The sequence below is a fragment of the Lissotriton vulgaris genome, chromosome 11 (genome assembly GCF_964263255.1).
Source record: "Lissotriton vulgaris chromosome 11, aLisVul1.2, whole genome shotgun sequence".
Taxonomy (NCBI): Eukaryota; Metazoa; Chordata; class Amphibia; order Caudata; family Salamandridae; genus Lissotriton; species Lissotriton vulgaris.
The window spans coordinates 948,562,513-948,577,521 of NC_141699.1; the positions used below are offsets into that span (position 1 = coordinate 948,562,513).

Sequence of the window (15,009 nt, forward strand, 5' to 3'; positions counted from 1 at the left end):
GTCATCGGAGAAAAAAATTACAATTTCAATGACCAGAATTTCGCCGGACATGACATCTCCTAGGAGAGTTACCCCCTTGCCTCCAGCTCTACTTTTAGAGGAGGATGAGGATGAATCAGAGGATGATGATCAGAACTCTTTTGGCTATGCCAACAGCCCATCCCAGCTTCTGGTTAAGTGCCAAGAGACCGATTTGGACGGAGAGTACAACCAGGAATGTGGTTATCATCATCATTCTGTCCGACCACAACAATACTCGAGACAAGACATGGTGTCGGTACCATCGTCTCTCTTACAGGACCTTCACAGTATGCTACAGGACTATAAGTCTAGGTGTTCACAACCTGCTGCTGCTCCAATTGCTCAAGCCATGCCAGTCCCTGCGACTCCAACATTGGTTGAACCAGAATTGCCGACCCAAGAGATCTCTCGGCCACAGACACCGGTTCCACAGGCGTCTTCGATTCCAGTGAACACCAATGATGATTCCTCGGATGAGGATCAAAATTTTGATGACAGGACTGATCAAGATACCGAATGGGAGGAATATGTCATCCCGGACCCAGCATCACCATGTCTGGATCCGGTGGACTCCCCACCAGCTGATATAGGGGGATTTCATAAGCGAATAGAAAGGGCGGCTGGGAGATTGAAACTGTCTATGCCCTCTGTTGCCACGGAATATTTCTTGTACGATTTTAAAGAGCCTTATAAGAAGACTACAAGATCTATCCCTAGTGTCCAGCATCTTTGGGATGAGGGTCTTAAGGCAATGAAAAATCCAGCGACGGTGGTCCCTGTGCTACCGCGCCTCGACAAGAAATATAAAGCGCCTGAAGATGGTCCGGCATCTCTGACGGGACATCCGAGACCGGACTCGGTTATTTCTCAAGTCATGCAACCTCTCAGCTCCATTGACAACTTCTCCGGATAAAGAGGGCAGGAGGTTAGATAATGCCGGAAAAAGATTCTCTTCCATGGCGAGTCTATTAGTGCGGGCAGCTAATGTCTTGGGGATATTGGGGAGATATGATCGCCAACTATGGTGTGATGTTTCGCCGTACTTGGAGCAACTTCCTCCTGAGGCAAAAACAGAGGCTAAAAAAGTTTTGCAAGAAGGTGAGGCTACGTCGATGGAAATCATTGACTCCACGACGGCATTCCGCTTTTTGGCTGGTGCTGCGGTCCTTCGTTGCCAGGGGTGGCTTAAGGCGACTTAGTTTAGACCTGAAATCCAGAATAAGATCCTGGATCTTCCTTTTGATGGAGAAGCATTATTCTGGAAATTGATAGATGACACTCTCCAAGATATTAAAAAAGATACTGAGACCGGTAGATCTCTGGGTACGCTTCAGTACCGTAAGGCTCCTTTTAGAGTTTCCAGAGGCAAAAGCACCCACTACAGAGGCTCTTAACAGCAAAGGTACTCATCCTATGGCTCAAGTTCACAACAATACCGCCAACCTTATCAACAAAGGCAGGGCCAGTCCTCAAATTTCTCGAGACCTAATAACAGAGGGAAGCAGGCTCACCAAGGGAGTGATCCGTCCAAGAGACAATAGCGGCCTCCTGACTCTTCCTACTGTGCCCACCTCCGAAAGATCATTGGTAGGAGGCAGGGTGTCACAATACCTTCAGAACTGGTCCAGGATAACATCAGACTGTTGGGTGCTAAACTTTATTCGAAAGGGCCATACTTAGGAATTCACACAAATCCCTCCATCCAAGCCCCCTGCTGCCATTCCATCAAAACATCTGCGGCTCTAGGTTCATCAAATGCTCCTGAAGGGTGCTATAGAGCCGGTCCCCTCTGCTCAAAGAGGAGAAGGATTCTATTCCAGGTTCTTCCTGGTAAGGAAGACGCTAGAGAAATGGCGCCCCATTTTAGATCTCAGGGAGCTCAACACCTATCTCATCTCCCTGTCTTTCCGGATTGTCTCTCTTCAAGACATTCTACGCCTAATCAACCCGAGGGCTTTCATGGCCACGCTCGATATCAAAGATGCGTAATTTCATGTTCCAATTCACCCAGCACACAGAAGGTTTCTAGATTTACAGTAGCCAAGAGCCACTTTCAATTCAGGGTTTTACCCTTTGGTCTTCGCTCCGCCCCGAGAATATTCACGAAGGTGCTGGCACCTGTAGCAGCGTTTCTACGGACAAATCACTTTCAGGTTTTTCCTTACCTGGACGATTGGTTACTGAAGGCTCCGTCCAGGGAGGCCACGAGGGATGAGGTCGAGGCATGTATCAACCTGTTTCAGAATTTGGGTCTCACCTTAAACAAAGAGAAGTCTTCTCTGGTCCCGTCCAGGACAGCACGCTTCCTGAGAGCATCTTGAACTCTGATCTCAAGAAAGCTTTCCCAACCTTGGAGAGACAAGTAAAACTGCAGACCATGGCGCTAGACCTACAAAAAAGAAGGTGTCTTTCAGTACGCCGCTACAAATCTATTCTGGGGGTGATTTCATCCTGCATTCCTCTAATTTCACACTGCAGATTGAGGATGCGTACTCTTCAGGAGCAGCTGGACATCCAATGGAAACAAGTCCATGGGTTGTTCGACGACAAGGTGACCATCACCTCGGCAATGAAAAAAGCGGCCTTGTGGTGGACAAAGCAGGAAAACTTGTCCCAAGGTCTATCCTTCGTAAGCGATCCTTCTCCTCAGGTGGTGACGACGGATGCGTTGTTGGATGGTTGGGGAGCAGTGCTGCAGGACCTGCATGTCAGTGGACATTGGTCTCCTCAGACCCGTCTGCTCCACATCAATCTCTTGGAGTCCAGAGCAATCAAACTGGCTCTTCAAGCTTTTCTCCCTCGCCTAAGAGGTTCAAAGGTTCTCATTCGAACGGACAACACCACGGCCATGCATTAAGTCAACAAAGAAGGAGGAACCAGATCTTTCCCATTGTTTCAGTAAGCTCAAGAAATCTGGGAATGGGCGATCCTGCACGAGATCTCTCTGCAGGCAGAACACCTGCCAGGGGTTTTGAACGAGAGTGCAGACAGACTAAGCAGATTATCCTTGATCAGTCACGAGTGGGAACTGAACCAACGGATTCTGGACGAGGTCTTTCAACAGTGGGGCAAACCCACAATAGATCTATTTGCCACACAGACCAACAAGAAATGCTGGCCTTATGCAAGTAGGCTTCACCACCGAGGATCATTGGGAAATGCTCTTTCGATAGCCTAGTCAAGGACATTTGTCTACGTCTTTCCCCCCATTCCACTGATCCCGAGACTCATCAGGAAGATCAAAGTGGAAACCTGCAGGATGATTTTGATAGCCCCTGCTTGGCCGAGACAGTTCTGGTTTACGGAACTCCATCTATTGTCGCTGGCTCCTCTTTTTCCCTTGAAAACCATTCCAGACCTTCTCACAATGTCCGAAGGACAAATTTGGCATCCGGATCCGGAGTCTTTGCACCGGACAGCATGGCTCCTGAGCAGCGAGAATTTATGAATCTTCCTATCTCTAATGAAATAAAAGAAGTTCTCTCCCAGGCAAGAACCCCTTCCATGAACAAGACTTACCGTCTCAAATGGAAGAGATTTTGTATTTGGTGCAGAAAGGAAGGAGTTGACCCCTTTTCTTCAAAACCTCATCAACTTCTGCCTTATCTTTTGTCCTTGGCTAAGACGGGGCTGGCCCATTCGTCCATTAAAGTCCATTTGGCAGCAATTTCTAGATACAAACGTTCGGAGTCTGGACTTTCTCTTTGGTCTTCCAGGATAGTTGAACAATTTCTCAAAGGGTTGTTCCGTGTCTACCCTCCAGTGAGGCCTCCGCCTCCTACTTGGCAATTGAATTTGGTCCTCACTCAACTCATGAAGGGCCCATTTCAACCAATACATCGAGCAGACATGAAATTCCTTTCTTAGAAATTGGCTCTCCTCCTTGCTCTCACATCTGCAAGACGCATTGGAGAGTTGCAGGCTTGTACGATCCAAGAGCCGTTTCTCCAGTTCAAAAGAAATATGGTAATCTTGAGAACAAACCCGAAATTCATACCCAAGGTGCCCTTGGACTTCCACTTAAATGAGCCGCTTATTCTTAAAGCTTTCTTTCCTCACCCTACTACACCAGCAGAAAGATCATTGCATTCTCTGGATATACAACGGTGCTTAAAATTTTATTTGGATCGCACCAAGGGATTCCGTAAATCCTCCCAATTGTTCATTGCTTTTGGTGGTCCTTGCAAAGGTCTCCCTATATCAAAGCAAGGTATTGTGAGGTGGGTTACAAGTGCCATTCTACATTGCCACACTGCAGCGGGTAAGCCACTGACCAGCAAAGTTAGAGCGTATTCCACAAGATCGGTGGCCTCTTCAACAGCTCTCTTCGCGGGAGTACACATCAAAGACATTTGCAGGGCTGCGACTTGGAGCTGCGTGCACACCTTTACGAAGCATTACTGCTTGGACTCCTTGCAACAGGAAGACACAGCTGTGGGCCAGGCAGTCCTGAGGAACCTCTTCCACTGATTGGTGAGCTGTGTTGATATGGATTTGCAAAGCAAACATGGTAATTGTGGAAATTTGTGGATTGTTGCATTATTCCCATGGAAGTAGATTAGATTGTGAAGCCTACCCTATTATGAGCAAAGAATGGATTAAGTGCAGCCTAGCTGTGATTTGTGCTCGTCTCCACCCCTTGCTAAAAACCTCTCTTCAGGACGCCAATTGCATCACAATTTTTAAAGGGACTGACAACCATTTATCCACTTAACCCCTTCGACGCTCATCACGAGCTCAGCTCGTCATGAGTTACGGTTCTCGTACGCTCATGACGAGCTGAGCTCGTCATGTAACGTGGGTTTTTTAAAAACTCAGCGCACAGCTGGAAAACCGCTAGCGCGCATGGGGTTGAGCCTTTCATTGTGCTGATATGGAAGCCAATCTATCATGGGTTGATAAAGCGCAACTACTCACTTGTGAGGGTCCCAATGTGCTGAGCGGAGGTGGGGAGCAGGTCTGTCTAAGTGCTGGGGTCATTCGAAGAGCCAGGTCTTGAGGTCCTTCCTGAAATGGGGTAGCATAGGAGAGAGTCTGAGGTGGAGAGGTAGGGTGTTCGAGGTCTTGGCAGCAAGGAAGGAGAAGGACTTTCCTCCGGTTCTGGTGTTTTTGACCCGTGGGACGGTGGCCAGGGTGAGCTGGGTGGAGCAGAGGTGTCTTTTGGGTGCGTGGAAGGAGAGTCTGCTGTTCAGGTAAGCTGGTCTGGCGTTGTGGAGGGCCTTGTAAGCCTGGGTGAGGAGTTTGATGGTTATTCTGCCATGAGCCAGTGGAGTTCGCAGAGCTGTTGAGTGATGTAGCTCTGCCAGGGGAGGTCGAGGACTGGTATGGCTGCGGCGTTCTGGGCTTCCTGGAGTTTGCAGAGGTTTTCCTGGGTAACACTGGCATTGAGTGCATTGCCGTAGTCGAGGCTGCTGCAGATGAGCGGATGAGTTATGATCTTTCTGGATTCAGTGGGGGTCCATCTGAGGGTCTTTCACAGTATGGCAGAGGGTATTGAAACAGGCTGAGGATACTTAGTTGATCTGGCGGTCCATAGTGGGCGATGTGTCTTGGATTGATGCAAGGTTTCCTGTGTGGTCCGTTGTGGTGGGGGGAGTTCCTAGTGCAGAGAGCCACCAGGTATTGTTTATGCTGAAGGGGTGGATCCCAGGATGAGGTCTTCTGTCTTGTCTGAGTTGAGCTTAAGGCAGATGTTCTTCTTCCAGGTGGTGACTGCTTTCATCCCTTGTTGGTAGTTGCTCCTGTTGATGTGGGTATCGGTGAGGGAGAGGATCAGCTGTGTGTCTTCCGCGTAGGAGATGATGTTAAGTCTGTGGTTCCTGACTATGGTTGCAAGGGGGGCCATGTAGCCGTTGAAGAGGGTGGGGCTGAGAGAGAAGCCCTGGGGAACTCCGCAGTTGATTTCTGTCGGTTCAGAGAGGTATGGCTGAAGGCTGACCCGTTGTGTTCTGCCTGTGAGGAAGGATCGGATCCAGTCGATGGCCTTGTCGCAGATGCCAGTGTCGTGGAGACTGGTGATTAGGGTCCTATGGAAAACGGTGCCAATTGCTGCAGAAAAGTCCAGAAGGATGAGGGCCACAATTTTTCCCTGATCGAGGAGGGAGCAGATGTCATTGGTGGCGGGCAGTCTTGGTGCTGTGATTGCTTCGGAAACCGTATTGGGACATGTCCAGCATGTTGTTTGTTTCGATGCCTCGTTGGTTGTTGACGGCTTTTTCGAAGACTTTAGCTGGGAAGGGGAGCAGGGGGAGGGACCTGAAGTTCTTAAGGTGTGTCGGATCCACAAAGGGTTTCTTCAGGCATCAGTTGATTTCTGCATGTTTCCAGTCATCTGGGAAGAAGGCAGTCTCGAAGGAGCAATTGATGGTTCGGTGTAGTTCGGGTGCAATGGCGGCTCTGTTGAAGATGTGGTGCGGGTAGGCTCCGATGGTGCTCTGGAGCAATGCTTTTCATCGTCTTTAGAGTATTGTCCGTTGTGAGTGGGGTCCAACTGAGCAGGGTCTGTCGGGGGCATCAGTTGACGTGGCTGCTGGTGCGGTGGGGAGGTTCTGGTTGTCGAAGTTGTCTTACATCGTCTTGATCTTATGATGAAAGAAGGTGCAAAGTCTGCTGCATATGTAATTTGAGTTATCCTTTCAAGCCCCTGCTTTTGTTGAAAAGGGTGTCCCTAGCTAGACAGGTGAGTTGGGGAGTCACAGATTTACTAAAAGTGAAACCATCTTTTCTTCTAAATGTGATTTCATGCTAAACCTGGTACTGAAAATCATTGTATGCTTTCTTTCCTCCACTCCTTTTTTCCAATGAAGAGGTTTTGTGTGTAGGTTTTTACACAAGGTAGGTCCTGAGCTGATAAAAACAAGGGATTTAGATAAGCGGAAAAACATCATGTCTTGTTTTTCATGATTAAGTAAGACGCGTCAGGAAGAAAATATCCAGAAGCAAGTGGTCTGTTTCAAGGTCTGTATTGAGCTGGCTCAAAAAGCAGCATCAAAGTATATTAGCACATTTGATGAGAAGAAGGGCAGCAGCATTTTTACTATGAGTGGGAATACCTATCTCCGGCTTCTCTCAGAGTGTTTCCTGGTTGTCTGAACTCTGAAACAAAGAGAGAGGATTGAGCAGCTCTCTGAGATACCTTGCTTTAGAGTTAAAAAGAAGGGGAATCTGGCAGAAGTAGCATTCTCTAGCAGAAGTTAATTATGTGTGAGGATTTTTTTTTAGTGGATACTTCATCATTCCACATATTTTTTCTCACCCTCTGACTTCCTTGCTAATTAGTAAGTATTCTCTTAATTAAAGATGTTTTCGGCTTTAGTTGTAACTATTTTTTTCTTTGCATTTGTGTATAGTTCATCATCCCATCGTTTTTCTCCCCCCTCTAACTCCCTGCTTATACTGAAGCATTATCTTTGTCAAAGAGTTTTTAGTTTTTGTTTATGGCCTTGCTTTTTTCTTTGCCTATGTAGAGTGAAGAAATAGTCCGTATAAGACCCTCATAGCTCGGTTAGACTTTTAAGATCTGGCGTTGGACAGGACCTTTTGATTTTACCAAAATGATGCACATAGTTTAGTTATTGGGGTTGCCAGTCAGCCCTCTTGTGGTCCGGTATTTTGCCACTCATATTTTTCTTCTGCCCCTACAACTTGGGGTGGTGGGTGTGCCCACTTCAGCTACCCTCTAACTTTACTATGTGTGATGTCATTCTGACCTTTCACACGACCTACATCCAAACACAAAGTAATTCCCTTAAATGCCAAGGACTACTAAGGCAATGTGTACTTTTTGAAATCAAAAACCTTTTTTTCATTTTAACCATTTTTTTTAATTGCTGTAGTACCTGGCAGTTTACCCAACAGCGTTTTGCAAAAACTACGACAAAATATAACTAGTATTGGATTTAGACAAAGCCAAAAGGCTAGAAGCAGTACCAGACTTAAAAAAGCATTTGCCATGCAATAGGTCTTGCATTTATGAGAGTTTGTGCTATTGACATTGTAAATGACAATGCGTTTATTTATCTGTTTTAAAAACAACACCTAAATGCCAATAGCTCAAACTCTCGTAAATGTGAGACCTATTGCATTGCAATTACATCCCCGAAGTAATCGAGAGACGACCGCCGGGAACTAACAGAGGAGGGATTGCCTTCATCGGCATACCGCCGTAGAGGAGACGCACCCGTTTCCTTCGTGTGGCACAACAGTAGAATCCCCTCCCGGCTTTCCGCTTGACACCCAAGCGTTACCCAGCGCCTAACTCGAGATCCATCATCACCAGTGGGAAGTGACCACAAATAAACGAGAGAATCACCACCCTTATATCCCTACTGGTTCAATCTCTCAATTGTATCGACTATAATTTAGTCATACTGAATACTTGGTGCCAGAACAGAGATTACAAGACCCAGACTTACTCCAACCTTACAATTGGAATTGGAGTTGAAGCCCTGAAGAGTCGTGTTGACTCAACCGTACACGACGAAACACGTGTCGGCGAATGTTACATTTCTCAAGTCTGGAGAAAATAAAAACAACATCTTGCTGTGACAAGAAGATATACACCAAAGAACCTGCTTCTGCGCTTCTTTTTCAAATTTGGTCATCGTACCCTGTTTTGTTACCACACATGTAGTTGCGAGAGCTCAGCTTTGTTAATTTGCTTTGTCTGTTGACCTGTTTGGACGGTTAAGGGTGTTTGCCGTCTGCTCTTCACGCACTACACAACGATATTCCGTGTATCTTTCACACACTGTAACGTTCTAACCTAGGCAGTGCGCCCCCGGAGTCCGAATTTTCTAAAAAACCCTTTGTACAGTACACATTTACTTGCATTTATGAGAGTTGGTGCTATTGACATTGTAAATGACAATGCGTTTATTTATCTGTTTTAAAAACAACACCTAAATGCCAATAGCTCAAACTCTCGTAAATGTGAGACCTATTGCATTGCAATTACATCCCCGGAGTAATCGAAAATCACAACAAATATTTGGGGAAGTCCTTAGCTGTTCACCTAAATGCATAACATTTGTGGAAGCATGCAAGTATGTTAAGGTGCAATAAGAGCTTAAGTTCCATTAAATAGTAAAATAATGTTTTTATAGGAGGCGAAGCACAAACAGAGTGTGTAACAGTGCGCTTACAGCCAAAGGCATGTTAAAATGTATCAAAATGAAGCTGTGTGCCGAGTGGGAGAAGAGGAGCTGTGGAAGGGAGAAAGGGGTACGAGGGAAACAGAGAGTAGGAGCAGGCGGCGGGAGTCGGGCGAGGAGAGAAAATAAGCACAAAAAAATGAAATTAAAAAATACCTTTTCTCTGCCATTTTGCGAGTGTTGTCTTCTGTGCAGTGCTGTGTTCTGTGCGCTGCTGATATTGGGAGAAACCTTCATGTTGCAGAGTTTGTCGAGCGGCGCCGAATGAAATGAAGGCGCGGCTCGCCAGATTCTTTTTTTTGTCAATATTTTATGCTTTTAGTAAGCAGCGCAGCATGCCACTTATGCCGCGATACTTATTAAAAACATTAAATATTTCAAAAATAGAGTTTGGCGAGCCGTGCCTTTCGGTGGAGACTAAGGCGAAAAGCCCGCTTTGCTGCCAAAAAAAAAAACTGTTTCTGGAGAGGTATCCTGCCTGCAGCTGCAGACAGGCAAAAGGGCATGTAAAAAATAGTGCAGACAGACTGTAAATAAAGCATACCAAGTAACAACACATTTAAAGGGGCCAGTCCATCAGGGCGGTAACAGAAGACGGGGAGATACTAAGGAGGGACTAATAGGTCTATTAACAAATAAAAAGCTACCATTTACAAAGGACACTGACAGCAACCAATGTTAAAGATAGGCGGAGAGTGGGCGGAGCTTCAATTGCATACATGAGTACAGCATGTCTCGAAGAGATAATGAAAGCGCTGCCTAGGCAAGACCTAAAAACAATGTTTCTTTGTAGTTACCACTTCCAAGAGTGATTCTCCAACAGATCTGCGACTGGCTGCATTATTGCACCTCCGCTTTCTTGAGAAATATGGTGAAATTGCTAATCAAAAGAATAAACAAATGTAAATTATTTATCTCTGTGTTTTTTTTTTTTTCTCTAAAACCAAACAGGTGACTCCACTCCAGAAGAGCTACGTGAGAGGTTGATGACTAAGATGAAGTTTGTTCTGAGCTCTGGTTCAGATGAAGAGTGTGCAATTTGCTTGGATTCTGTAAACTTTCCTGTAATTACACACTGTGCCCATATTTTCTGCAAGCCATGCATTTGTCAAGTCATTCACCGAGAGCAGGTTAGTTTTTTAATTTCTACACTATCAGTGCTAATAGGATTATGTTGAGGGATCATTGCACGCAAGTTCTGCTTAATGCCTATTTTAAATAATGCTGATGTAGTTAATGTTTACTGTTCTAAACGTTTTTAATATTATGAACTGAATTGTTTGCGGATTTAAATCACATTTTAATTACAGCAATACTGCCACTGGTTATGAACGTGATTCCTTCAATTGTATCACAGGTCATCTAATCAGTAGTCCTTCAGATCATAGTTTTGTTGGGTAAGAATTTTTTGTAAGAAGGACCTTTAAACTAGATTTCACTTCTGTGAAATGTTTAGTGATTACTTTCCGCCAGAGCACACTAATAGATGGAAAGGTTTTCCTCGTCATAGGAAAACCTTGCATAATGGAAACGGACAAACATTTTCATAAGTAAAATGATGCATATCAGCAAGTCATGCTCAAGAAAATAAAGCACAGATGGGAAGCATTTGATGTTTTATGGGTAGGAGCAATAACAGATGACGAAAGTTTTAAGATCAAAGAAGGTCATATATAACTAATATAGTATTCCCGAAAACTAAAAAAGAAGATACTAGGAAAGCATTGAGAAGTATAAAAGAGTAGAGAAGTAGAGCGGGCGGTCATTAAGGGAAGGATGGGCTGGGGTGTTTGTCAAGCAGACCGCACTTTGCAAGGACTAGTCTAATGATCTATTGTGGATATAAAGTGGATACTGGTGTAATGGGCTTACTAAAGCTAGGGCTAGCCTTCATTGAATTTGTCAATTGGAAACCATATGTTAGGGGACAATCTAGTGCAGGCCAGTGGGAGTTGGGAGTTGTGTGCTACAGACAGATAACTGTGCCAACCAGGTCTGAAAGGAAACATGTTGGGCAGATTTCCATTCCATGGGGATATGTTTGACAGCCATTGTTAAGAGAAGTTCTTAAAGTGCGTACTCTGATTGGTTGAGTGCCAGGGGATTTGTGGACACGAGTGGGCCTAGTATCTCTGCGAGGAAATAGAGTACAAAGGTAGTGTAAGTATGCTATACATTTTCTGCCACTTTTTTCCCTATATATTTTATCCAAGTTACAACTGAAGAATTCATATTTGAAGTCCCCTGGGGCTTTATTACAGTTCCCCCAGGGGTTTGAGTCAAATAATTTAACCTTGGCCACTCTGACCGGAATCCAGTATACTAAGTGGAACATGAAGATCTTTGTTTGCGCCAGAGTAGGTATAGTTTCCGGTAGCAGTGTTTTAGTGGATATATCGGTTCCGGTTCGTACGTCACCAGGAGGATCTTTGCCAAAACTTGGAAAATATTTCTTATGTTTGGATGGGAGGGGAAAAAGGAGTTTGTTTTTATGGAAACTTTTTGTTTTCACATCTTGGAGGCCATGTGTTCTTATGTGTGCCACTTCATGAGTACGATACTATTCTCTGAATCATATAACTGTTCTAATTAAGATAGGTGTGCCTTGATTTTTAGGAGTATGTAAAGTCCAAGTTAAACATGTTTTTGTTTTGAAGTGCAGCTGAAAGACATCATCAAAAAGATTTTTCAAACCCTAATTGGGCTCTAGTTGAGACTCTTCATAATACCAAATGTCCTTAGTGATAATTGCTCACAGAACCAACTATGATTCTTGATATCGCCCTTAATTCTGAATTTGTAATAATAATTTCCCTGGTCTTATTTTGTACCCTCCCTCTCTGCACATCTGTTTGTCAACTTTGTAAATCAATGTTGAAGCTGTTTATCCACTCTTATTTGGGAGTGGCTTTGTAGCCCAAACCCTGCCAAACAACCACAGTAAGACCTGTATTTCAATTAGGATTGTCATTTTTATTCTGTGGTGCTTTAGTAACAAGGACATCTTAGCCCAGTAGATAACCATGCTCATGAAGGTACCAAGTTGGTGCTAGTGCTTTTTGCTATTTTCCTTGTAATGTAATCATTAGAAAAACTCGTGGATGAGTCCAGATGCCTTATAGAAGTACTATGTGATAGATTTCAGCTTCAGAGTGGGTGGCTATTTTGGCTGAGCAGTGCCTGGAGACCAGGCGTCTAAAGAGTAATTAATTGTTTTCTCCCCCAGTTTGCTAAAGTAAACGGTCTGTGTATTTCATGGGCATGCTGCAGCGCATCAGATTAAGTACAGGTACGGACCACGGTGACATTTGTATTTATTCCTGCATCCCATATTACTTCAGATCAATCTCTGTGGTGTTTTATAGATTGCAGACATTCACCATCAAAAATAAAAAGGTCTCTTGGTGCTACAGAATAGAGATGAGGTAGAGGATAAACATTCTCCAAACATTCCGATGACATAAAGGGTTAGGATTTAAGACCTTTGTGAGGCTTTATTTCCTTCACCTCTTTTTAGGGTCAGCTTAAGTAAGGCCTTTTGATTTTAGTAGAATTATATATGTAATATACTTCCTTATAGGGCAGTGTTTCTTATCCTGTGGTATGGAGACTCCTAGGATCTGTGACACCTACTATGGGGGACCTAGCTTCTTAGAGAATTACATAATATTAACAGAATTATAAAGTGTACACAAATAAAGAAGCAAACTAAAAATATGACATATACAACTTTATGTGAATGTGAAGAAATGTGAAATTAGAGGCTATAAATTAGGTTGGTTTGTGGGAGCACTGCATGTGCATCTTACAGAATACAGTATGGACGATAGGTGGCCTCCTTTGATTTGAGAAAAGCTCAGACTTTCTCCTTAAAATATATATTTTTAAATATTTGTTACATAAAATATTTAATCATTTGTATATTTGTTTGATGAATAATTGTTTCCATATTTGTGTGTATTATTTTGCAGTTAAAATCATTTGAATTGCTTAGGCTAGGATCCCCAGATTCCAGTAATGATTACCCGGGGGACCCAGATTTCAATAACTAGGTAGGGGTCACCAGAATCCATTAATGATTAAGAGAGAGTCCACAGAAGTCAAAAGGTTTAGAATCAGTGTTATAGAGGCTTCCACTCAGCCCTCTTTATCTGTTGGTCTGTATTGTATCAGCCACATTTTTGTTCAATCCATTACAGCATACTGCATGTGGCAATGGGTCACTTGAACCATTGTCCATGGGCTAATTTCAACGTGAGGGACCATATTCTGCCACCCACACACAAAGTAGTTCCTTTAAGAGCTAGGGACTATTATGACAATGTGTGTTTTATGAGACCAAAATATAATTCTGCTTTTAGCAAAAGCTTTTCTTATATATATATATGTATATATATGATAGCCCAGCAGCTCCCTCCAAAATGCATTTTACAAAAGCCATAATTAAACAAAACAAGGATTGACAAATCTGTTACCAAACTCTAGGCCTAATAGCTTTGCCAATGTTTGTTTTAAGGGCAATCGACTTGGAGTTGCACAGATGACTAGCTCACCATCTGTTTGTATATCAGTAAGTCAATATAGACAGAAAAGTAAATCAGCATGTGTAAATCCAAGTTTATGTGTAGTCTCCTTCCATGCTGCTTGGACGTCTCGCAAGTCTGAAAATGTGTGTAAGTTGTTTCAAATCAGATGGCACTAACCTGGGCCCCTGAAAGCATCTTACATAGGGTTTCATCAAGACTATATGTCCTGCTTGAACAGGGGATTCGTTGAATGCAGGAGTAATTATCCATTGTAAATGCTCTAGTACATAACACTAAGGCATCGTTCCTGGTTATTAAGAAGTAGGTCCCACAGAAAGTTATCTGTAATTACTATGGTGTAGAGTTTATCTTTAAAGTCAGTGCTTAGGTTCATGATGAAAACATCTTTGGAAGAAGTCTGAACACTGTAGCATCTATCTCCCATTGCCATTAATGTTTGAGAATCTTCAAATGCACTGTAATGGGACGGGGCTTCCTTCCAATAAACGTTTTGCAAATCGTGTAATCTGCATCAAGTAATTTAGAGATTATTTTATTTTCCAAAGTTTAATGAACTAAGAGATTATGGCTGAGGGTTGGTGTCAGAAGTGTGTGCAGAGACTTAGGCTAAATGTGTATTTGAGTCCTATTTTTCAGCACTAGCGCACAGCCTGTGGTTATGATCTTCAGGGGACAGAAAGCCTCTGTTTACTACCTAGGGAGTGGTTACTGAGTAACTAGTGGATTTACTACTGTGTGTAACTTGTTCTTGTGCAATAGACTGAACATAGTTGAGATTTAAAACCAGAATATTCAGAATGTTCAAAACAACCTGGTTACCCAACAGATTTACGGTTGCACAGCGCACAAGAGTTGATTTTAAGTTGTGCTGCATAATTGTAATAAATGCATAGATGGTGGTGCGGATTGGTTTGCAGTTTATTATTAAACACATTGAATATGTGAAATTGTCTTGATCCTGAAAACGTTTTTTGTCATACAAAAAAATCATAAGTTTATTTCACAATATTAAATTCTGCCTTTCTTTTTGTTTCAGCCCCAGGCCAAATGTCCTCTTTGCAGGAACAATCTTTCTTTGGAAAATTTGGTTGAATGCCCTCCAGAGGAATTGGACCAGGATACTGGCGAAAAGACTGAAAGGAAGTGGATCTCCAGTACAAAAGTAATTCAAGATCAAATTAATGTTTATTTTTTAATTATAAATTCACAAAAACTAAAAAATGGCACTCTGACAAACATAGGTTATAGAAATAAAGGTGTGGTTGTTATTCATACCTAAAGAATTATTT

The 15,009-nt window shown here is 43.4% G+C and overlaps 1 protein-coding gene across 3 annotated transcripts in view; it reads left to right on the forward strand.

Moving 5' to 3' along the window:
* Nucleotides 1-15,009, forward strand: part of HLTF (helicase like transcription factor) — a 416,132-nt gene that overhangs the window by 269,452 nt on the left and 131,671 nt on the right. For all 3 annotated transcript variants that reach the window (XM_086944107.1, XM_086944108.1, XM_086944109.1), the window contains 2 exons: nucleotides 10,125-10,303; nucleotides 14,757-14,882. In XM_086944107.1, coding sequence (XP_086800233.1) covers nucleotides 10,125-10,303; nucleotides 14,757-14,882 — 305 coding nt within the window. The remainder of the gene's footprint in view (nucleotides 1-10,124; nucleotides 10,304-14,756; nucleotides 14,883-15,009) is intronic.